General features: G+C 37.5%; 1 protein-coding gene across 2 annotated transcripts in view; it reads left to right on the plus strand.

Annotated features, from left to right (window-relative positions):
- Window positions 1–20,424, plus strand: part of dhx38 (DEAH (Asp-Glu-Ala-His) box polypeptide 38) — an 85,963-nt gene extending 65,539 nt beyond the window's left edge. For both annotated transcript variants that reach the window (XM_067998082.1, XM_067998083.1), the window contains exons 26-27: window positions 1,621–1,742; window positions 19,865–20,424. In XM_067998082.1, the coding sequence (XP_067854183.1) occupies window positions 1,621–1,742; window positions 19,865–19,949 (207 nt within the window). In that variant the 3' untranslated portion in view covers window positions 19,950–20,424. The remainder of the gene's footprint in view (window positions 1–1,620; window positions 1,743–19,864) is intronic.
- The last annotated feature ends 202 nt before the right edge of the window (window positions 20,425–20,626 follow it).

The raw sequence follows: 20,626 nt of genomic DNA on the forward strand, positions 1-20,626 counted from the left end.
TACTGTAATGGCAGGGCCTCTGGCCACTAGGTGGCGGTATGGCGAAGCTGTAGTTACAGGCCTCCCATCACTGGTGGTACTTTTGGCACAAGTTGCCCAGCTCTACCTGGCATTTTGTTTTTCTCTGGATTTTTACGTTGTGCAGTTTTTAAACTCTTAGATTTTGGCTTGTTGATTTTCCCTGGTCTGCCAGCGCCACATTCAGATAATTTTAAAAATGTTATGATTTGGGCCGCTGAGTTTCCCCCTGGCCTTCCATCTCTACTTCCAGACCTTCTGCTCCTGTTTTAGGCCAGCCATGGTCTGCCATCATCTTCCCTTTTAAACAGACACTTCACTTTTGAAAGCGTGATTCTCTTTCTCCGTTGCTTGCCTGCACTCAGTCGCATTCCTGTTCCATAAATCACCTACCCTCTATCCCTCAAGGTGGAAAGGAAGTTATAAAAAGAATGTGGGAAAACATTACAAAACACACAAGACTAAACAACGATAATGTCATATGGGCCGCAGTATTCCTGTACCATTGAGTGTTAGGTTGCAGGTTTGTATACACTATTCTTAAAATAGCTATTGGAAGTGTGATGATTATTCACTTAGAGAAGGAAAATTTGTATAAGCCCAATATCATTTTAATCTAGTTCAATCTGCCTGCTTAAAAATGCTATGTAGCATTTTAACTTTTCATTCATGTATTGTGCCAATATTAGAAAATGTAATCCCATTTTAATTAAGTGGAAGTGCATTTAATTAAGTGCATTTTACTAAAATGCCAAATATTATAAAGGAATTTATTTATACACATCATGTTATCATGTTTTATGCTTTTAAAACTGTTGGTTAGAGGCAGCCTGGGAGCAGATATTTTGTTTGCGACTGCCCTTAATGTCTCATCATCACAGCCTACCACTACTATTTCATAGAATCATAGAATGGTTACAGCACAGAAGGAGGCCATTCAGCCCATCAAGCCCATGCCGGCTCTTTGTTGTCATATCACAGGAATTTTGAAGCAGTGTGGTCACTCCCAGAAGGGATGGGGATGAAAAGGAGGCCAGAGTTAGAAGAGTGGAGGTTCCACACTGGTACATGGGGCACTCTTAAGGTGACTGCCAAGCAGAACCGAACCATTGTAGGATATGTGCTAGGTGCGTTGGGATAGGTAGGATTGGAACTAAGTCAAAGAAACAAAACCAGGAATTAATTACATGCCTGCTATTGCCGTGTTTTTAGGAATTCTTATGATCACTTTTTTTTTAAACAGATTCTGTGAATAGAGCAATATGTGGAACTTTGAATAGTGGAAAGATTTGGGGCTTTAATAATAGGTGCTCCTCTCCCCCATCTCTGGACCTGTATGCCAGAAACAACAAATTTGATAAAGTAAAATTGGGGAAATAAGAGAACTATGCAACATTGATTAATTATATCCAAAATAAATTCAAAAAATTGTAATGTGGTTTCTATTCTGGTGTACAAGCCGTACTATAGTCCGCAAGGTGTTGAAGTGGGAGATACTGAACATTTATTCCCCAGAGACCAACAAATGATATTACATTGGCAGCAGTTGTACTTTATTATGCCTCTTAAATAATTATGCAATTTAATGATGTTTTTCAATAGGAGAATCGTCGTCGTGCCAAAGAGGAATTGTCTGCCATGGAGGAAGAAATGGTCTTGGCACAGAAACAGCTTCGGGCACGAAAGGAAGAACAGGAAAAAAAGAATACTCTAAACAGTTTGAGGTATGGATCATTTTGTAACATTCTGTCCTTTGTTGCATCACTTTGTAGTTCTTAAAAGACTGAACATGGGCTTAAAAGGACAAGTTATCCATGGGAAATTCATTATTATAGTCTCAATTACAAATGAATTCACTATCTATTAATGTACACTGTAGTACTGCATTTACTTTGTGTGTCTCATTCTCTTCATAATCTGCTTATTAATTCAACATCATTTTGTATTTGAAATAATCCAACAGGTGACTTTCATGCAATCAAACCGAGTTTAATAATTTTACTTTCAAAATCTATTCGAATATGGTGGCAGAAAAATTCAAGTTAAACCTTCATGCAAGGTTTTTTAAATGGCCTGGGGTGTGATTTTATGCACCAGTTTGAGTGATCCTCTTTCAGTCTGACCTGTCAGCATTAAATTGCTGGTGTGACTTAAATACCAATCTTAACAGTGCTTTATTTATTTGTCAAAATTTTCAGAATAGGTTTGGAAAAGGGCCACAAAAAGAAATGGCGAGACTAGAATTGATATGCAGGCTTCAGAATTTGGATAAGTTTGAGAATTCACTGACTATGAAGAAATACAACAGATTTTTTATTTGCTATCAAATATAGTGCAGTTTTTTTTGATTTTGGAAAGCTATATTTTTTTCTTGAATGTTATTTTTGATTTTTATGCAACTCACTGGAAAATGAACTGCATTATATTGCTGTCCATTATCTTTTAGCTGTGTGATCGACAGAGGGCGCCACAGTTTCATTACTGCACATGTATTTTCAGAATCCCAAGCACTTCTAGTTGGAATATTTTATGTAAAGAATCTAAGTGCTGAAAAATACAACTCTTGAATGTGCTTCTAAACATAAGATATAGGAAGAAAGAACTTTCATTGATGTAGGGCCTTTCATGTGTTCAGGACATCCCAAAGCACTTCACAACCAATGAGTTAATTTTTAAGTGTAGTTAAGTGTAAACATGGCAGCCAGTTTGTGCAGAGCAAGATCCCACAAACAGCAAGTGAAATAGATGACTGGTTTATCTGTTTTTGATGGCGTTGTTTGAGGGATAAATGTTGGCCAGGGCATTGGGAGAAAGTCTCTGCTCCTCTTTGACTAGTTTCATGGGATCTTCCATCTGATCAGAAAGGGATTAGGTTTAACATCTCATCTGAGAGATGGCTCTTCCTACGATGCAGCACTCCCTCAGTACTGCACTAAAGTGTCGGTCTGGATTATTTGCTCAAGTCCTGAAGTGGGACTTGAATCCAGAATTTTGACTGAGGCAAGAATACCAACTTGGTTCAGTGATAGTATTTTCAAAATGAATTCAAAATAAATTGTATAAATATGCTTAATTCCCTCTTGTGCCCCATTTATTTGAACGGACACTTAATTCTCATATATTCGCTTTGGGTATTTGTGACACTCCATATGGATGAATTCTAAAATTTTACCTTGGGTCCTAAAGCTGCTTATATAAGCTACATGATCCTAGACTCAGCTGACTATTGAGGCTTGTGTCTGGCTTGTGCTTAATTTTGGATGACTATTTTGGCTCTTGCAACTACTACTGTCCAAGTTCTCCTTCCTTAGGAAATGCACTTGGCCTAGCAGTGAGGTGTTTGCATATTGGCTATTCTCTAACCTTTCAGCTAACTGCTATGTTATCTGGATAATAGAAACTATGGAAATTTAGTAAGAACGTGCATACAAATTTTCATGATGCAATATATCACATACCTTTAAGACCCAGTATTTTTTAAAATACCATGCATCATCATTTTGAAAGTTTAAATAGAATGCTCACTGATAAGCAAGAAACATATTGGCCTGGAAATTGCTCGTGAAGTAATGGCGAGGCTGACAGGGCTCACTGTTATTTCAGGGCAAATGGAAGAGCAAGTTCCGGAGAGCGCACATGCGCAGTCAAACACAGAAATCCGGAAATTGCTCTAACATTTGCCCTGCTTGTTTAAAAGCTGCACGGGAAGGACAGCTTGCTGGCTGATTGAATGGACCAGCGTGAACTTGCTGCACTGCCCAGCTGGAAACGAACTAATCTCTCCATAAAAAACGTAGGTTAGGTTTTTTAGGTCTAAACTATCTTTTAGCGATGTGGTAAGTATTAATGACTGCCCTAAAAACCTCTCTGACACTGAAAATTAACTTTTTAAAAATGTGGAGTCTCATTCCTCCTGATATTAATTGTTGGGGACATTTAAAACATTTTTAAATTTTAAATTGTTATTTTTTTTTTACTTATTCTTTCTGTTTGTTTTATCTTTGTCTTTTAATCTTACCCTCTCTATATTTTGCTTTCTCTAACTAATTTTATAGAGAATTTACTAATCTATCTCTAACACTTTCTGGTTCTTAGTCTGCTTGGCTTGTGAAGGAGGCATTCACTTCCTGATTCTGACTGCGCGGCTTGTCAAGGATGCTTCAAGCTGATTGGTTGAGGGGAGAGAGAGATCCTTTCCCCCCTCTCACAGCTCAGAGAAGCCTGGGAAAGACCACTGCACTTCTTGCAGGTCTCCATTGAAGCATGTTGGCGCCCAGAAGCCCGCGAAAAGCTTGTGGATGAGTTAGTTACTTACAAGTGGCGGGCAAGGGTCGTTCGCCACTCAACGCAATTTCCGGTCCATTGTGATTTTAAAAAGCAGAACCTCAAAGATATTCTCTGCCACGCACTAGTGAGTACAGAAATAGGAAGATAAGGCAGGTTAATGCGTGGCTGGAGGCATGGTGCAGGAGGGAGGGCTTCAGATTCTTGGGGCATTGGAACCAGTTCTGGGGCAGGAGGGACCTGTTCAATACGGACGGGTTGCACCTCAAAGCTGGGACCAATGTCCTCGTGGGGAGGTTCACTAGTGCTGTGGCGGGGGGGGGGTTTAAAACTAATTTGGCTTGGGGATGGGCACCAGGATGTAGCATTGGAAAGGAGGAAGAAGGTGCACAAAGGATTGGGAGAGATTGCACTCGAATAAGAAATTGTATGGCATTTGGCGGGATCAGACTAATACAGAGTACAAGAAAGTCTAAGATTGCTTTACAGTGCACGTGTGTAATCGCATGAAGTGCAGTAAACAAGGTTGGTGAGCTGCAGGCGCAATTAGCTACATGGGAATATGATGTCGTGGCGATAACGGAGACCTGGTTCAAAAAAGGGCAGGATTGGATACTAAATATTCCTGTCTACAAGGTGTTCAGGAAAGATGGGGAAGGAAAGAAAGGAGGGATGGGTGGGAGTATTGATTAAGGAGACTTTTGCAGTGCTGGAGAGAGAGGATGCCCTTGAGGGTTCAAGGACAGAATCTATTTGGTTAGAGTTCAGAAACAGTAGAGGTGCCATTACACTACTGGGTGTAATCTATAGGCCACCAACTAGTGGGAAGGATATAGAGGAGCAAATTTGCAGTGAAATTACAGAGAGGTGCAAAAGCCATAGAGTAGTGATAAATGGGGGAACTTCAACTATCCTAACATAGAGGGGGAGGAATTTCTGAAGTGTGTTCAGGAGCACTTTCTTGACCAGTACGTTTCCAGTCCAACAAGGAAGGAGGCATTGCTGGATGCAAGTGTCAGTGAGGGAACATTTAGGGAACAGCGATCATTGTACCATAAGGTTTAGAATAGCTATTGAAAAGGACAAGGACCACTCTAAAGTAAAAATACTCAATTGGAGGAGAGCCAATTTCAGTGGGATGAGAACAGATCCGGCCCGGGTAAATTGGAATCAAAGATTGGCAGGCAAAACTGTAATTGAACAGAGGGCGGCCTTTAAGGAGGAAATGGTTTAGGTACAGTCTAGGTACATTCCCACAAGAGAGAAAGGTAGGGCAACTAAAGCCAGAGCTCCCTGGATGACAAAAGAGATAGAGAATAAGATGAAGTAGAGAAATGACAGATGTCAGGTTGATAACACAAATGAGAACCAGGATGAATATCGAAAGTTCAGAGGGGAAGTGAAAAAGGAAATAAGAGGGGCAGAGAGAGTATGAGAATAGACTGGCGGCCAACATAAAAGGGAATCCAAAAGTGTCCTATAGGCATGTAAGCAGTAAACGGGTAGTAAGAGGAGGGGTGGGGCCGATTAGGGACCAAAAAGGCGATCTACTCATGGAGGCAGAGGGCATGGCTGAGGTACTAAATGAGTACTTTGCATCTGTCTTTACCCAGGAAGAAGATGCTGCCAGAGTCTTAGTGAAGGAAGGTGTAGTTGAGATATAGGATGGGCTAAAAATTGATAGAGGAGGTACTCGAAAAGCTAGCTGTACTTAAAGTAGCTAAGTCACCTGGTCTGGATGGGATGCATCCTAAGTTGCTGAAGGAAGTACGGGTGGAAATTGCGGAGGTACCGGTCGTAATCTTCCAAACACCCTTAGATACGGGGGGGGTGGTGCCAGAGGACTGGAGAATTGCAAATGTTACACCCCTGTTCAAAAAAGGGTATAACATTTAGGCACCTATAGGCCAGTCAGTTTAACCTCGGTGGTGGGGAAACTTTTAGAAACGATAATCAGGGACAGAATTAGCAGTCACTTGAACAAACGTGGATTGATTAGGGAAGGCCAGCACGGATTTGTTAAAAGCAAATCGTGTTTAACTAACTTGAAAGAGTTTTTTGATGAGGAAACAGTGAGGGTAGATGAGGGCAATACAATTGATGTGTATATGAACTTTCAAAAGACGTTTGATAAAGTGCCGCATAATAGGCTTATCTTCAAGATTGAAGCCCATGGAATAAAAGGGGCAGTAGCAGCATGGATACAGAATTGGCTAAGTGACAGGAAGCAGAGAGTAGTGGTGAATGGTTGTTTTTTGGACTGGAGGGAGGTGTTTAGTGGTGTTCCCCAGGGCACGTACTAGGACCACTGCTTTTCTTGATATATATTTATGACTTGGACTTGGGTGTACAGGGCACAATTTCCAAATTTACAGATGACGCAAAACTTGGAAGTGTAGTGAACAGTGAGGAGGATAGTGATAGACTTCAAGAGGATATAGACAGGCCGGTGGCATGGCCGGACATGTGGCAGATGAAATTTAACGCAGAAAAATGCAAGGTGATACATTTCGGTAGGAAGAACGAGGTGAGGCAATATAAACTAAAGGGCATAATTCTAAAAGGGATACAGGAACAGAGAGATCTGGGGGTATATGTGCACAAATCGTTGAAGGTGGCAGGACAGGTTGAGAAAGTGGTTTAAAAAAAGCATACGGGATCCTGGGCTTTACAAATAGAGGCATAGAGTACAAAAGCAAGGAAGTCATGATGAACCTTTTATAAAACACTGGAGTATTGTGTCCAGTTCTGGGCACCACATTTTGGGAAAGATGTAAAAGCCTTTGAGAGGGTGCAGAAGAGATTTACTAGAATGATTGCAGGGATGAGGACCTTTAGTTACATGGATAGACTGGAGAAGCTGGGGTTGTTCTTGGAACAGAGAAGGTTGAAAGGAGATTTGATACAGATATTCAAAATCATGAAGGATCTGGACAGAGTAGATAGAGAGAAACTGTTCCCATTGGCAGAAGGGTCAAGAACCAGAGGACATAGATTTAAGATGATTGGCAAAAGAACCAAAGGTGACATGAGGAAAACCTTTTTTATACAGAGTGGTTAGGATCTGGAATGCACTGCCCCAGGAGCTGGTGGAGGCAGATTCAATCATGGTCTTCAAAAGGAACTGTATTTGAAAGGGAAAAATTTGCAGGGCTATGGGGATAGGGCGGGGGAGTGGGACTAGCTGGATAGCTGTTGCACACAGTTGGCATGGGCTCGATGGACTGAGTTGCCTCCTTCTGCGTTGTAACCTTTCTACAATTAGCTATTCATTTCTAAATTGGGAGCCACAATGGAACATCAGGGCTGATTTGCTTTGGAACAATTCTAACTTTGATTTTACAAATAGATTTAATTTTTATTTTTAAAAAAACTCATGAACAAAAAAATCAGTTTTATTTAGTAATATGGTCTGAAATATAGTGTAAATACTGCACTAGGACTACTATGAACTGAAAGTTACTGGTCCTCATCCAAACTCACCAGTCCAGATAATTGCAGAAATCCATTTTTTAATACTATTTGAATGACTTTTAAGTTCCATTTTTTTTCTTACTCCACTTTTTCCATTTAATTCTTTATTTTCGCTCTTTATTTTCTCCGCATTCTATTTCAATAAAACTATAGTTCTTTTGAAAAGGAAACCATGATGGTTATTCATGCACATCTTTTTAGCTCCTCTTTAAAAATAGAATTTTTAAATTTTGTATTTTAATTTTTATAGTTTCATTACTGCCCTATATTTTAATTTTTATAGTTTCAATATTGCCCTTTTTATACCATGTTTTATCCCCCCACATTTCTTCTTATATTTGTTTTCTAAGTTTGGATCTGTTTTTGTGTTCCTTTCTCCTTTTGCTGCTTGTGGACATTTTGCCTTGTTACGCAACACCATTCTGCATTTTATTCTGTGCATCTTAAATAGCCTACATCCTTATTTGTTCAGTCAAAACGACTTATCTGGTAATACTCTTCTGTGTTCTCAATTTGCTGCCCATTTATGTTTTTTATTTAATTCTTAAATGCTGATGGATGAAACAATTTCATTTATCTGTTTTTTGTTTAATTAATTTGCCTTTTAGGGCGATATATCTTCTAGTTCCTTTGCAATTCATTTTCTACATATTCTTAGCTTTCATTTACCACTGTACCAGTGTGAGGTCCTAACCTAAACCAATAACTAGTGCCATAGCCTGTATAGTAAATAACCAATTCAAAATAATCTGACTGGAGACTGAAACTTGCATTAGCAGAAAATGTCTGTAACCATAGACCGACATGTCTGAACAGCTCTCTATTATTACAATTTTCTGTTTCTGTCACTGTGCCACCCAGTGTTAGAAATGATGTACTCAGATGTGCAATTAAATGAATCAGCATTGGCCAAGGTGGCTGCCAGCAAAGTTAGCAGTTGTGGAAGAGTTTATATTCAAATGAGCTTGTGATTCTTTCTGGCTGAGTGAAATGTGGAGTTGAGCAGCCACAATGGGGGAGTGAGTAGCTATAAAGGAGAGCAAACCAAACATGGAAGGGGGAGGAGGTAAATGAAAAATGAAGCAGTTAAGCTTTATTTGGAATATATATTGCTTGGGGAAGACGAAGGGTTATAACAACAATGAGTTTCTAACTTTTTAAATAAGCCTTTTAAATATATATATGGGAGGGTAGGTGACCACCTCTGATTAAAGATTTCAAACTCAGGAATGCAATAGACTTGGTAATTCATAAGTGCTAATTTATTGTTGTAAAAGATAGTTGCAAAATACTAAGGAACTTTATTTAATCATTTTTGGGTAACTTGCCATACATGGTCAAAATGGCATTTGAAGAGGAAATTTATTTTAATTTGTGTTAATTTATTACTTAACTCAGTACGGGTAATATTCATTTCCATATGAAAAGTGAAAGACTTATAATATTTACAGAAGTTATGTCATATAATATGGCCCCGATATTTCCGGGGAGGTGCAGGGGAGCATAGGAAAAAAATCAGCACAAACCTGGGATGCGGAGGTCCAACCTAATTTAACAGCAGGCCCTCCACAGTCCCTGACTATCGGGAGGGAACAAGAGATTGGGGGCGGGGCGGAGGGGTTGTTGGGGGTGGGGGGCTCCCTCTGGAACATCTATTAATAATCGCAAGGGCCCTGAGAGCAGGTTGCTTGCCCACTCTTTCAACTGGAAAACAGCGGGTGAACTTAAAATCAGGGATGCAAATTAAAAATTCTTTCCATTTTGGGTCTGCAGCTCAGACAATGAACAGTTGATGTATCCCAGAGTCTCTGCTGCTGTTCTTGATCCAGCCACTTGAAAACATGCATAAGGTGCAGGGTGACTCCTTGGAGGGTCTGGTGGAGGAGCATCTTCTTCTGCTTAGCATCTTGCTCTGACATATGGGAAATTGAATGCACAAATCTGGGTCCTACTGATCAATGATCAACACAATGCAGCGCTTAGGGGAGGGGAAGAGAATTTAGTAAACAAGAACGAAAATAATCTCTCTCTATACAGTTTAACATTTTTCATTGATACGGTATTTGATGAATTCCTTACAGTTGAAAGAAAGATGTTACAATGAACAGTTTATCATAGTGTTAACCTTTTGAGCGAGGTAACATTTTATAGAAAAATAAATTTGCATAGAGAGAATCACTTTGTTGACAATGAGCCCTTTGTTTTCTTTCACAACTGCTGGCAGCGCACGTGAGTTATGACAGTCTTTCATATGAGTGAAAGACTGTCTGGAGCTTACTGTCATTGGTGAGATATTCTGTTTATTCTGTAGGAGTGAATGATACCTTGAGTCTTGGTACAGCCTTTAAATAATTCTAGTACGCTGTGCACGGCTTGCCAGCCATTAAATGATGTTTCACATAAGTGAATTGTCATTTTTCTTTCACTCGTAGGCAATGAAATATCTATCACTCCTGTAGAATTACAACAATCTTGTGGTTTATTCAGAAAATACTGCAAATGAAAAAGTTTTTGGTTTATTATATTTCTAAAACTGCAAAATAATTTAGCAAGACTGAATGAGAGAAAATTTTCCGTGAACCCTCTGCAAATATTCACAGACTCTGAAAGAGTGCTATTATTGCAGAAAATGTTTTTTTTATTAGTACGCAGCTACAGAAATAACATGCTATTAAGTCAACAAATACAGAAATTTCATGACAAATGGATAGAAATCTGATAATCTTGAACACCCTGTGGGACACTTTCCCAAACTCCAATGGATGGGGAAATCCAGTTGGAAACCCAATGTGTTAAAGCATTAATAAAATCAAACTGTAAATCAAAGTCTGCTGAAACAGAAACTGGCATTGAAATAGGTGACTAAACTCAAAAGAGATGGAATTGCAGTAACCAAACTAATGGAATAACTAGGTTATTTAACATGCAGTAGCATAGTTTTATCATTACTTATTGGGGAATTATTATTTTATGCAGGTAGTGTGAATGAGTAAGTGGTGCTGCCATTTGAAAATGGATGCTTGTCAGCAATTACACATTTGTTAATCTTTTATTCCTATTTCAAAATGTTTTTCCTTTCCCTTTTTTTTAAAAAAAAGCCTTTGTACCCTACCATCATTTTCCACCAGGAGAGTGGGCAAACTAATGCTCTTTAACTGACCACCGGTGAATGTATGAGAACATAGCAATTGACCCGTCCCATTACTTTTCCTCACTTCCTCTGGAAGCACTATATCCTCTGCAGGGTAATACTATGGTACAGCATATTGGAACACCGCAGCCTTGTGCTGTATTGAGAATTTCTTTTGTATACTTAACGCATTGCTAATCAAATTGAGGTCATGTAGCTCTGCTTTGTGGCCCTTGATCTGTGTAGGGTATGTGCCTGAATTCGGCACAATGGATTTTCCAATTCTTTGACACTAATGTCTTGCATTGATATGGAATTAAATTAATTTTTTAACGAGCATTGAATAGAGACTTAAATGACATTAATCTACCATTAATCTGTCCTTGCACTTGAAGCAAAAGTAGTTAAAGTGTTGTGTACATTATGCTCTTGTTTTGAAATTAAAGACAGATATTAATCCTCTTTAATGTGTATGTGAACTGGCTGTGACCCTAATATAGCAACTAAATAACAGGGATTTGTATAATATATTTTCTGATTAAAAAAGACACTAAATCAATATTCGTAGTTCAGTGTATAGACTAATTAATCGAATAATTTATCTGCAATTTAGAACTGTATCTCAGAGAGCCAAAATATTTCAGACATTTCAGTAATGACACAAATGTTGATTGGAATTTCTTCATTTAGAATAAAAATAATTAAAATCTGGTGCATTCTGTTGTTTACCAGTGATCTCACATTCAAATGCAAATAGTGTAATTGTCAGGTGAGCAGATTTCATTTCCCCCATTTAATATGACAGTAACCTGATTAATTTAAATTCTGCAGTCTGTAATATGAATCTAACAGTGAAGCTAATTATTTAATCATTGATGAGCTTCAGCATTGTCAAAGTTTACATTGTAAGGGGATTTTGTAATTGTTCCAAACAATTCACCAAACCAATTTTAATTATGTTCTGTATTTGTTTTCTTGTTGATTTTCTGTTTTGGGGGAGGCTTTGTTGTCTTAACTCACTGTTATAATACTTCCAGTTCATTTATGGATGACTTATTGTATCTATTACAGTAGTGTCCAATCACCTCCAGAATCTGGATTTGAATCCAGCTGAATTTTACTGTTGTGATTGGTGGCTTAAGTAAAATGAGTTAGGGTAGTGGAAAGCAACTCCCAGTAGGCATGAATCCAGATCACAAAACTGCCTTCACAATTCATACAAAAATTGTAATAGTATTGTCTGTATGTGAGAGTCTAAACCCCCATATTCTTGGAAGGGAAGAGAAAAGCTATTCTTCATTTTGATATCAGAATTGCACTACAGTATGCATGTGATACATTGGAAATTCCTTTATAAAGCTTTCACATACACCCTAACATGGAAGTTACCTTGCCTCCCACTCATATGCAGCATTTTTGTGATTGCCAAAGACAGCTTCAATGGGGGGTGGGACTGGGTTACAATATTTGCAAATTCAAAATCAATTAATTGTAATTTTATACTTTTCAACATCCTGATCATTGGTTCCTTTAAAATTATTTAGTCAAATTTGGAAATTCCCCCAGGTATGTGTGTGCAAATAAACACAAAATTACAGTGTCAGTGCCCTGGGGAGCTGAGAGAAAGAGTTGAATATTGTTCTTGTTTAACTCAGCATGTTGGTTACCAACAGGCCTTTCTCTTTTGGTTCTGTATTGTCATTAGTAGTGCATTACATTCGGTTACCCTAATTCTGCCTTATCAGGCGGATTTTAACTTTGTTATTTGTATATTTTTTTGAGCTGCTTAGTGATTTGGAAGTAGTTGTAAATGACTAATTACTAATTGAGTAATCAATGTAATGACATTTGTAATGTGGCTGAAGAATTACATATTCATCACTTAAAAATGGCAAATAATTGCATAAATATTTGCCACTGATCAATTTTTGATATGTTTCATTAATTACAAGTTCCTGTTTTACATCTATACATAAATCTGTAATTACCATCATCAGTAATATTGTATTCAGAGACACTGCCTCCTGTTTATGAAATCACATTGTTTATACTTGGGATGTTTATACAGTTTATAAAATAAAATCAGAAAGTCCAGCTCTTTTTTAAAATTAAGAGGGGCCCCGTCGAACCTAAGTCCTGTCTAAAGCACTCTTAGGTGGGCTTGTAACACTCATTTTTCACCTCTACAATTTTGATTCACTGCAGTGTCGACGAACCCTACATTTAGAACAGTCAGACCTAATAACTTGCACAAAAAGGAATACATTTTTATGACTGCAAACAGAAGCTGACTCAACCATTTGTTTTCTTGCTTTTCCTTTTGGCATTTTGGCTCCTATTTACATCTATGAGCAAGGTAATAATGTTGAGATACTTCACTATGGCTGTGGAATTGAGTTACATTGGAGACAAATAGCCTTACCTGTTAGCCATGAGCATATAGTGCTTTTTTCAATTCCCTGGTAGGCAGGTACTGTGAAATACTATATCGTTTCCTCCCCCTTTGAATGTGATAGTGCCGTGCTAAAAAACCCAGAAGTGTCTGCAAATGTTTTCAGACTGGTAGAAGATGACTTAGTGATTTTGTAGCTCTGAATTTGTAGAGAAAATTGAGATGGCAAAATAAAAATAGAAATAGTTGATTTTGTTATAAATATATTAATGTTTTGCATTCAGGCTCACATATTATGCATTTCTGTTCTGAGCATCCCAGTTATGACTGTTATGAAAAGCATTCAAAATGTAAAATAAAATTTAATTAATTATGCATGCAGAATTAATGTTTAAAATACAGTTTTGACACAATTTAATGTAAATATTTTAAATAATGTTCATCTCTATACATTTGCTCAAATGTCATCCTTTAAGGATTGTAATCATACTTTGTGTCGTCCTTGAGACAGAGCTGTTGTTAATTTACTGACCTGAAAAAGCATCAGGGATTTGAGAACATTTTTCATGTAATATTGTGGCTGTCTTCAGTTATCAGGCAGCCATCAGTAGTAGCTGTCCCTAATATAACTCAGAGAGAGGGAGAGCAGCAGCCTTTCAGATTTACAAAATTGAATAGAAACAATAACTATCTAGCACGTAGATTGCTGGGGGATTTGTCTGGCTTTTTCCAGGAGAAGACAATTGTTCCAGTGACTTTCATCTCAGTTCTGACAGATTCTTTAATGCAATACCCCCTCCCCTCTTTCCTCTTTCTCTCTCTCAAGTGAATGAAATAATACCCTGCCATTTCTGGGCAAGAGAGATAAGAGCAATATTCTCTGTTCCTGTAGTCACCAAATATGGAATATAAAACACTGCAGTCCATTTTTGAGCTGGTTTTCAGAGAAGGGACTGGCAAGGTCACCTGTAGGGGTCACTGATGCAATATCAAATTATGATAGATTAAAAATGTGCAGTCAGTGCATGTTAAAGGAATAACCTATTTGCCGCTAAATTTATTCATTTATCAAGACCATTCAGCTAACGGGAAATTCTCACAAACATTAATACAGTATCTGTGTTTTGCAGAAATATTTCACCTGTATTCTTGAAATGAATGATGAGATATTCCCTTATTATAAGTCTATCAGAGGCACTAAAATGGAAAATCAAACAAAATGCATTTGCAGGACATCATGCAAATGGTGACAATATGTGACTTGCAGTGGTTGTAAAGGTTGCAAGGTAAATTATTCCAATTCATCAGTTAATAAAAGTAAACAGTTGGGAATTAGATAAGAAAACTATTTCAGTTTTTCACTTTTCATTCACTTAGCAGTAGTTCAGAGAATAAGGTAGTGGCTGATAATTTGTGAGGTATCCAAGGCTTTCTTGTTCAAGATATTAAAAAGGAGATTACACTGCCTGGTTAGGTGTCATTCTTTTTATGATCTGTGACTGACACTCAGCTCAGAAAAAAATAAAGCATTGATGGGCTTTCTTTGTGGGAATTTATTTTTAAAGGAGCATTATTTAATTTGGACCTATTTTAGGCTTTTCAAGTGCGACATTGCTGTTTTCCTTGATGCATTTCATTTGCTGCCTTATTTTCATTTTATTAACTACCTTCTATTTTCCATTTGTAGGAAAATGTAAAGTAGCTTTAAAATAGTGCGGGTGTGTGTATTATATATAAAATGGATGCTGGGTTTGATGGTGGAGAACCCCAAAGCAGTCAGTAGACCCTTTACTTTTTGTGGACGAGTGGAAAACTGATTTTTGAAATATTTTATATATAAAAATGATGGAATATTATTACTTAAACTTAAAAAAAATACTTGTCTTCAGTATGGAATTTCTGAGATGCTGGTGCCATTTATAGGAACCGTGCGAGCATACAGTATGGTATTATACAGCCTGCTCACACCACTTGAATCAGGGAGAGCAGTGTTTTGATTTTTAGGTTTTCCTAAAAACCATAAGGCTACTGTCACTTGTACCATTTTAGGAACCATGCAAACAGACTACATGGCATTATACCACCTGCTCACACAACTTGATTCAGGTGGAGCAGAGTTTTGCAAATATATCTTAAAAAATCATGCACACTTATGAATCTACGGTCACTGGTACTATTTTAACAACTGTGCAAGCAAAAGGTTTGGTATCATACAGCCTAACGGTACATTTTTGAAATCGTATAAGATCTGATTGAAGTTGTCAACTCATGGCAAAGTATGACTCCATGAACACCCTCCAAATGCCAGTTTTTTGTGTTATTGGACTGAATAACAGTGGGGAACCATCATAACCAAGCTTTACCCTCTTTTCACCTGATGACAACATATGCTCCCTTCCTTCTAGAGCCACCTAGTCATCTAAAATGTAAGTCCTGTTTGATGACATCACACCCCCCCCCCCCCCCCAACACTTTCCTAGTTTAAGGATATTGTAGGGAATTGCGACACCCTCAGTTTTGACTATCTAACTCAGCCCCACAAGGAATCAAACCTAGAATCTTTTTAATCTGTATGACTCAATGCCATCTCACACCATATATGTCCACTGAGCAATTGTTGGTGGGGTGGGGGGTCTGGTCTTCAACAATTTTCATTTAACACAGGTCTTACAATCACAACATGAGAATTTTTTTCTAAATTAATGTTTTATGAACCTTTACTCTTGTGGAGTTTCATATTACATTTAGTCATGTTGTTCTACAATTTCCACAGTTCCTTTTTCATATAATTCATTTTATTTAAGCACACAAATAATAAAATGGTTGCTTTCAATCTGTTTAACCCTATGAAAGGCCTAAAAAAAATTTAAAATTCCAGCTCCGGGCAGCAAAGTGCAATAATAGTGACATAAAGCTTGACCCATTATTTTCTGCTGCTTGTGGAAGTTAAAAACATCTGTCTCTGTATCTCTTATTTTTCCTACCTTATTTGGCAACCTAGCTTTTGTTTAGATATCTCTTTTGACTTTTTTGTGTTGTCTGCTGTCATAGGCATAAATTGGGTGCCTAGGGTGGGAGATTTGTTGTGGATATTACCATTTCTAGAGTCAAGAGTCCCACCCCAAATTTTCTTCCCTTTTCCTCTCTTCTCCCTGAAATTAGTTACTTGTCCTCTGGTACAGTTCCGTGGGTTGTGGCAGCCCTTCGGTAAGTCAGCCAAGGGACCGTTCTTCATGTGTGAGATTAGAATCTGTGTGTTGACGTGCACAGTCATCGCAAGTGAGTTTTATCCTGCTGTTGCCCCACATTCACGTACATGGACTTTCCAGCAGGGGAAGGGATGGGGTGGTCTTTAATAGTGAACAGGAATAGAATCAGTGGCTAATTTTTTCAGCTTTGCTCCTTCCCTAGCACATGGCAGCTGAGGCCAATTGTAGCATCCCTACTGCCAGCCTTGCTAAAATCAGTTAACCCATTACAGAATGTGGATTGTACCTTTGATCTTTCTGGTCGTCATGGCTAAGTACCACATCACACAGTGAATTTACATACTGAGCCATCAGAAAGCAAGATGACCTTTTATAATCAGCAATCTTTCACGAGGTTCCGACTTTTATTAGGTTTTTTTGTTTTCCTGCCTCTTACTGAAATCTGACTTGTGTCCTGAATTCAGCTGGAAATAATACTAGAAGCATGCTGATGAAATGATGGCATCAACAAAAAACACACCCGATAACAATGTGATGTGATCTGTTCAGTTTTGTTTTAGCCACTGGCACTGAAGTAAGTTGGAAGAGGTTCTGTTTAACATGCCAAGATCATTAAACATTTTCCACTTGTGCTGAGACAGCAATTTGTATCTATTATTTGAGTTATTGTGCCATTTGCGGAAAGTAGCAACTTTAACAGAACGAGGTTCATAAATAAACCTAGATAAAATTGTATCATTAGAAACTGGAGTCCTCAACCATGTTTCAGGGTTGGTGATGATTTTAAATATTTGGTAGAATAGGAATGGTATTGATTGAAAAGCCTTTGCAATCAGTATTTGCATACTACCAAATATTAACATTTAAAATTATAACCAATCCTAAAAAGTGGTTGAACACTCTCATTTCTAATTACATCCGTACCCAGATGATTTTTCAATCACACTTTTATTGAAGTTCTCGAATACTTCCTTCAAATGGGCAAAAGGTGGAATGGGAATATAATGAAACATGGTGCAGGTTCTAATGGCCTTTATAAAATGTATTTAATAGTCATAATTGGAGGGATCATGTGGCAGAGTTGGTTAGCATAATTCCTTTCACCTTGCAAACTGTGTCTACATTCACCCTTGACTAATGGAATGCAGGACTCCTTTTTTTCTGGCTCAAAGAGTCCATTGTTAAGAGTTTGAGGTGTCCGAACCCAGTTCCAAGTGGATGAGTTCACAGCAGAAAACAGGCATAATTTATCACTAAATTGGCAGTCTTATCGGTGCAGCTGTAGGTTATTTGCAATTATATTGCTCGGGCAGAATAGAGTGGTTTTCTTTGCACCATACCAGATTTGGGAGTGCTTGATGGTGACAATGGAGGGTAGAATTTTTCAATCTGTGAAATGTATGCTTCACGCTTATGTACTACGTTCCTGTGTGTGATGTTTTTACACTTGTGTGTACCTGTTTATTTTAAATGAGTTAATGCCTGAATAAAAATAACACACACAGGAATGCAATGTAGAATGTTTGTATGTGAACTTCACCAACTGGATGTTCTGCACTTCGGTGTAAAATAAAATGTTATCCAGAGTGGGAAAATGTTCTGTTGCTCAGTAATGACATTTAAGCACAATAGCATTGCAAAATAAGTCATTTAAAAATATCCCAACATTGTGCAGTCACTTCTACAAGGAGACTATTAAGATTTTTGGCTGTATTTTCAAAGGACGTGGTAAGATTATGAATTCGCACAGAAGCAACTAAAAATCAGAAAAACAATGCAAAATACACAGAAATGTGTCAGATTGGCCGTAACAGCACTGTTTCACTTTAAACCATGACACTCAGTAAGGGCATAGATACATAATGGTAAAAGGCAAGTTCAGGATTGATGTCAGAATCTGCGATGGTCATCCGGGTAGAGTCGTGAAGACAAAAATTCTGGAGTTATTCAAGAGGCAATTGGATGCTGTGTTGGGAGATCATACATTTCTTGTAGAAAGATGAGCTAGATCAACTGAATGGGTTCTCCCATCTGTTTTTATCTTTGTGAACACAGAGAATGCAAACCTGAGGAATTTTCCTCATGCCAGTTTTTTTAAAAAAGCATTATTTTGACAGAATTAAACTGAGTTTCTAGTTGGGTAGGTTACCAAACATGCTGTAAAATGACATTTATTATGTGAAGTGGCATATAGATAAGGTAATGAAACTTAAAATCTTAAACAAAATTAGAGAGTATATTGTTAAGACTCATAGAAAATGATTAATTTCCCCACTGACTTGCTGACCTGAGTTACTGTCAGTGTCACAAGTGGGACTTACCCCACAGGTCATGATGTGCACTAAAGGTTATAAGCAGATTTGATAGAGGGGGAGAAAAGATGGGATTAGTTGTTCACATTAATTTGTGGCTTGATTTTAGTACAGTACAAGCACTAATTGGATTGTGATCCAATTAAAGTTTATAATTATTGTTTGAACAATGTCTTCAAACAATTTTTTATTAATATACAATATATAAAAAAATCTTGTCAGCATGCATTTTCTATGTCAACTTTCCCATTATAAATTCCTATGACCACATTGATAATGGAAACTGCCTATGTAAACTTACCACATTATAATTACACTCTCCTTCCAATGATGCTGCTGTAGCACCTCAATTTTGCATTTTCTGACTCAGCCTGTATTACAGAGAAACTCCTTTGGAGACAATAGTTCTTTGTGGATTTTCTGCATGGATCCCATGCTGAATTTTTAAAAATGTTTTCTATTGTAAGAATATTTTAGATTCTCATTATGCAACAGATGGGAAGAAGATTTTCTGTGCATGTTAGTGGTAACAATACCATAAGCCCATTTATAAAGAATGGGTTTATGATTACACTATAGATAATGCACAGAGAAAATCTTCCCCCTTAATAGTTTTTCTTTTTATCCTTTCATCAATACGAACCTATAAACAGTTTGGTGACTGAGGTTCAGCCTTGTCTGAACAATATTTACTGACAATCTGTTTTTATTTTTGGTATTATTTTAGCCATTTATTTATTACCAATTGCCCATGTCTTAGAAATTGAGCAGGAAAATAAAAACAGCTGCAAACATTTGATGGACAAGATGATTTAATATACATGAAAAGAGAAGCCTAATTTGTGTTTTGAACAGGAGTTGCAAACTGGAAAAGAAAATTGCCTTGTGCAGATAGTCATCTAAATGGCTATTGTTATAAACACTTTGAACCCAGTAATTAAACGCGATTTGCTGTGTCTAATTCACACTCTTTTCGCCCACCCCCCTCTCCGTTCAGATTTGAAATGAATAAATAGTCCTTACAATATTTGTATTTGTTTTATAGGTCAGTCAAGATTTATACCCCTGGACGCCGGGAGCCAGGAACACCAATGACACCACGACATACCCCAGCACGCTTTGGACTTTGATTGCTATTCAATTTTGTTTTATGTTTTTTAATTTTTGTACAAAAATTGTCTAAATATTCATGGCTTCAAATTTATATTTGTATATTACAAGTAAAAAAAAAACTAATCTACATTTTTCTAGTGCCTCAGAATAACAGTAATTGTGGTTATGATGTAGTGTGTGGGTTTTTCATTTCATCATAGTCAAGTGCTAGTGATTGAAAAATTCAAGTTTATCATCACCATGGAATGCATACAGGTACGTGTGAAGGCAGTTTTGTTGCTGTCATCACCAGTTTTGCACGTTGGGCAGTAGATCCGTGCGTTCTCAGCATGGAGCCAGCTAACTGTGTGTGGTTGCAAATGTACGGGTAACCTGTGCATTCCAATGGATATCTTAGTTATTAATTTTATGCTGGAATTGTTTCACTGTTCAAATGTTACACATTTTCACACTGCTTAGGTTTTCTGTATAATTTTTAAAAAATCCTTGAAATTCTGTTTCTTCTAGTTTTACATTGATGTGTGAATTTACTCCATGGAAAACATTTTCAAATGTTAGGATCTAAACTGTCACCTTTATTTAATGGGAATAAGTGTGCAAGAGAATTTTAACTCCACTGCATTTTTAATCCATCTTCATCTATAACAGCTCCACCTCTTATCCAAACAATAAGCATAATTGTCTTCAGAGGTTT

This window comes from Heptranchias perlo, chromosome 16, assembly GCF_035084215.1.
Source record: "Heptranchias perlo isolate sHepPer1 chromosome 16, sHepPer1.hap1, whole genome shotgun sequence".
NCBI classification, from domain to species: domain Eukaryota; kingdom Metazoa; phylum Chordata; class Chondrichthyes; order Hexanchiformes; family Hexanchidae; genus Heptranchias; species Heptranchias perlo.